The sequence below is a fragment of the Lynx rufus genome, unplaced genomic scaffold, assembly GCF_022079265.1.
Source record: "Lynx rufus isolate CCGP_SWC_20201006 ecotype Redwood Valley unplaced genomic scaffold, mLynRuf1.p SCAF_13, whole genome shotgun sequence".
NCBI lineage: Eukaryota > Metazoa > Chordata > Mammalia > Carnivora > Felidae > Lynx > Lynx rufus.
In genome coordinates this window covers 46,258,090-46,262,233 of record NW_025814827.1, presented here as the reverse complement: position 1 = coordinate 46,262,233, position 4,144 = coordinate 46,258,090, and the positions used below count along the sequence as shown (strand labels likewise).

The following is a 4,144-nucleotide window of genomic DNA, read 5'->3' as shown; positions in this document are numbered from 1 at the left end:
AATAACATTTTAACACCTTCGAAGCAAAGCAAGCAACAGAAACTGAAAAGTTTGGAGAAACACCCAGAAGAGAGCTGTGGCTTTCACGAAGGCTGAGAGATGACGATTTCCAAAGGGAGAGAGAAGTCGGCAAGTGTCCAGTGAAACCGAGGTCAAGAAAAATAACTGGAAACTAGGCATTTGTTTTGGTGACACATAGGAAATTACTGCTCTTGACGACAGAGTCAATAAACAATAAAGGCAAAAGACGGGAGTGAATTGGGGAGTAAAAATGGACACCACTCCTTGGAGAAGTTTGGCTATGCAGGTGAAGACAGAGGGCATTAACATCCGAAGAAATAGGCTGGAGAAGGGTTAAGAGGAGAGTAACAAAAAATTTCAAATGAAGATAGGAAGGAAGCACAACAGGGAGAAGAAAGGATGAAGAGGCCAGGCCGAAAGAAATCCATAGTACGGATAGAGAAATTCTCTTGCGTTACTACCAATCCGCCAGGCTGAAAGGACATTCAAATCTCTACGGGCTTTCGGTCATGGGTGGGTGGGTGGGTAGGTGGCTGACTGTGCGCTCCCCACTCTAAAACCTTCCGTCCTTTGCCTCCGTACCTTCTTTCCCCGCCCACTGGGTCTAAGGCTACCACCTCCCACCCCGGCCCCGTCCCAGCCACTCCTCGCGCTGAAATATACAGCCTTCTCTATGAACTCTTCCGGGTCGCCAAGGAGGACCACGCCCAGTCTCAATCCTGCCCGCCCCCCTATTGGAGCGCGCTTCTCGAGAGACACATGCGCACAAATGTCGCTTCCAGGATTGGGCGGTCGTTTCCAGATTGGGAACTCCCCCCTAAATCTTGCGCGGGCGCGTTAGGTCCTGGTCGCTATGCGGGTGCTTGTGGGTGAGGGAGGGCAGAAAGGGAGAATCGGGGGCGGGCTTATGGAAAGGTTGAAACAAAAGACTGGGAGGTGGGAGACCGTGTTTGAGGGAGGGCATGAATCGTGCCCTGGTAGTCGTGCACCAGCCTTGGCTTCCTATCTCAGGAAGCCGAATCTCCCCCAGTCCCTGTGACCTGTGTCACTTTTGCATCGCGGGAGGGGGGAGGAGGGAGAAGTCTGGAGTCAGATGGGATGGCACCAGAGGAGGGGGCCACATGCGGGGACGGAAGGTGACCCCCCCCCCCCCGAGAGGATAAATAGCTCGTAATTTCTGGTCAGGTGGCGGGACGGGCTTCATAGGGACAGCCCTAACCCAGCTGTTGAAAGCCAGGGGCCACGAAGTGACGTTGGTCTCCCGAAAGCCCGGGCCCGGTCGGATCACCTGGGTATGTCCATCCTCTGGAAGCTATGGGAGAAGGTCTGGTTTGGCGGCGCAGGGCAAGCCACCACCCGTACCTGCCTCATTGTTTTCTTCAACAGGATGAGCTCGCTACGTCGGGGCTGCCGCCCTGTGATGCGGCTGTCAACCTGGCAGGAGAGAACATCCTCAACCCTCTCCGAAGGTCAGCTAGGGCCCCGAAGCTGATGTCCTTCAGAGCAGAGGGAGGACGGGTGTGACCCTGATTAGGAGAACCTGTGAGCTGTGGCGAATGGAAATGTCCGATTGAGAACTAAACTATCCCAAACTACTCATCCCGCCCCACTCCTCCCTCCACACCCACCTGCCCTTCTGCCTGCGTCAGCCATTGACTTTAGTCCTCACTCATAACTCAAGATACCCAAGATACATGCCTTTTTTTTTCCTACAGGAGAGATGGGCCATTCCTCTAAACCACAGTGCAGGGGTTTACTAGAAGTGGGTATGGATGAGCCCCGGGGAAAGAGGAAGGGATATGCGTGTATGTATTTAGTGACTTACTTCCCTTTTTTTTTTTTTTTTTTTTTTGTCTCCTGCAGGTGGAATGAAACCTTCCAGAAGGAGGTTCTCAGCAGCCGCTTGGAGACCACCCAGATACTGGCTAAAGCCATCACCAAGGCCCCACAACCCCCCAAGGCCTGGGTCTTAGTCACTGGTGTAGGTATGTCCCAAATCACCAGCCCCTTATATTAGCCAGAAGAAGAGAGGTTGCACAGCGAGGGGTTAGCCCAGGCCCTTCTAGCTATACACACCCGAGTACTGATCTTTTCCAAGCACAACAACTTCCTAGGCCCTCAGTCCATGCATATTTCTCCTGACCTTTGCGTACTTTCTCTGAGAAACTGGGATTCTCAGAGGAAGAGGGGATAGTGGCACTGCTCTCAGTGCCAGAAAAAGCCTCATCTACTCCCAAGTCCCTTGCTTCTCACAGCACAGTTCTTTGGGAACAGAATTTGATTCTTGTATTTCACCATTGGGACCAAAGAACTGCAAACGGTTATAGAACATATATCTGCCACTAGTCTAAGTGTTTTACACATATTACAGCATTTAACCCTCACAAGCACTCTATGAGAGATAGGTATTATTGTTATTCCTGTTGTAAAGATGCAAACATTCTGCAGAGAGAGGTTATATAACTTGCCTGAACTCACAGGGTTAATAAATGGTGGGGCTAAGAATAAATCTCAGGCAGCCTGGCACCGAAGTCTTTGCTCTTAAGCACTACACTCTAGCAGTCACTCAGCTTAGCTACAACTAAAGATAAGTTACTCTAGGGCAGGAACAGGTCAACTCGTGGAGTAGTTCAAAGGAAAACTAGGGCTCTGTCTTCCCATGGGAAGATCCCAAAGACCTAGGAGGGCAAGACCAAGGGAAACATCAGGTGCAAAGGGCCAGGCAGGACCAAGGATGTTGGGGCAAACCAGTTCTATTCCACCGGCAGCTTACTACCAGCCCAGCCTGACTGCAGAGTACGATGAGGACAGCCCAGGAGGGGATTTTGACTTTTTCTCCAACCTGGTAACCAAATGGGAAACTGCAGCCAGGCTTCCTGAAGAGTCTACACGCCAGGTGGTGGTGCGTTCCGGTGAGAACCAGGGGCCTGGGTATCAGACAGGTTTGGAATGTATTCCTGGGCTCGGGGAGTGGCAGATTTGTGGCCAAGCTGTGGATGGGAGGACAGGAAGTCCCAGAGAGAGCCATACCTCTGAGCTACTACAGAGCTAAGCTGGCCTGGGAAAAGGGAGGAAGAGGAAACCAGGAGGAACTATGGAACTGCTGGAGGCTGAGGAGCCTCCCCGACCATATCTGACCATACCTCTTGCCTGCTCTAGGGGTCGTGCTGGGTCGTGGGGGCGGTGCCATCGGTCAGATGCTGCTGCCTTTCCGCCTGGGCCTGGGGGGCCCCATCGGCTCGGGCCACCAGTTCTTCCCCTGGATTCACATCAGAGACCTGACAGGAATCCTGGCCCATGCCCTTGAAGCAAGCCACGTGCAGGGGGTCCTGAATGGAGTGGCTCCAGCCCCCACTACTACAAATGCTGAGTTTGCCAAGGCTTTGGGCGCTGCCCTAGGCCGCCCAGCCTTCATCCCTCTCCCCAGCATGGTGGTGCAAGCTGTCTTTGGGCAAGAGCGTGCCATCATGCTGCTGGAGGGCCAGAAGGTGGTCCCACGGCGGACACTGGCCACAGGCTACCAGTATTCCTTCCCAGAGTTAGAGGCCGCCTTGAAGGAAGTCGTAGCCTAAGCGGGGAGGCCTCTGGCAGGGCCAGAGTCCTGTCCCTCAACAGAGGCTTCCTGGTTGGAGACTCAGGTAGTAGGCTCAGGTACTGAGACCTGAAACCATCTAGTCCTTAGAGATTCCTCTCCCTGCCCTCCTCATGGTTCCTTTGCTCCACCTGATTTAACTGAGAGACTGTCCAGTGTCTCAAGGTTGCAGTCTCATCAAGTTGGATCCTTAAACTCTTCAACTCCTTGGAAAAGAATTTCCAGATTGGTTTCCCTGTGTGTCCCATTACTGTCCCAGTTACCCTTTATGTTGTGTAGAGAATTCTCTGTGATTGAGGCAATAAAGATAAATTATCTCACAGACTTCGTTCACCTCTTTGGCCTAGATTCTTCTGGAATTTATTTCTAAGGAAATGCCAGATGAATCTTTTCCCTACGTTGGGGTTTTGAAAGTTATACTGGGCATCTCTCTTCTTGGTCCCTCCCTTGCCAAGAGCCAATAACAAATTTGGGGCATGAGGTTATTATAAAGGTAGAGACCAGAAAACGAGCGCAGTGATCATCCATTTC

General features: G+C 52.1%; 1 protein-coding gene across 4 annotated transcripts; it reads left to right on the top strand.

Moving 5' to 3' along the window:
• The first annotated feature begins 765 nt into the window (after window positions 1–765).
• Window positions 766–3,935, top strand: SDR39U1 (short chain dehydrogenase/reductase family 39U member 1). 4 transcript variants are annotated; one of them, XM_047075552.1, is made up of 6 exons: window positions 766–862; window positions 1,207–1,313; window positions 1,408–1,490; window positions 1,885–2,006; window positions 2,790–2,933; window positions 3,181–3,935. In XM_047075552.1, exons 1-6 carry the CDS (start codon window positions 781–783, stop codon window positions 3,591–3,593), a joined length of 951 nt encoding a protein of 316 aa, XP_046931508.1. In that variant the 5' UTR covers window positions 766–780; the 3' UTR covers window positions 3,594–3,935. The 4 variants fall into 4 exon arrangements, with proteins under 4 accessions (XP_046931508.1, XP_046931506.1, XP_046931507.1 ...); XM_047075550.1 differs by having other exon boundaries at window positions 840–890; window positions 2,787–2,933; XM_047075551.1 differs by having other exon boundaries at window positions 852–890.
• The last annotated feature ends 209 nt before the right edge of the window (window positions 3,936–4,144 follow it).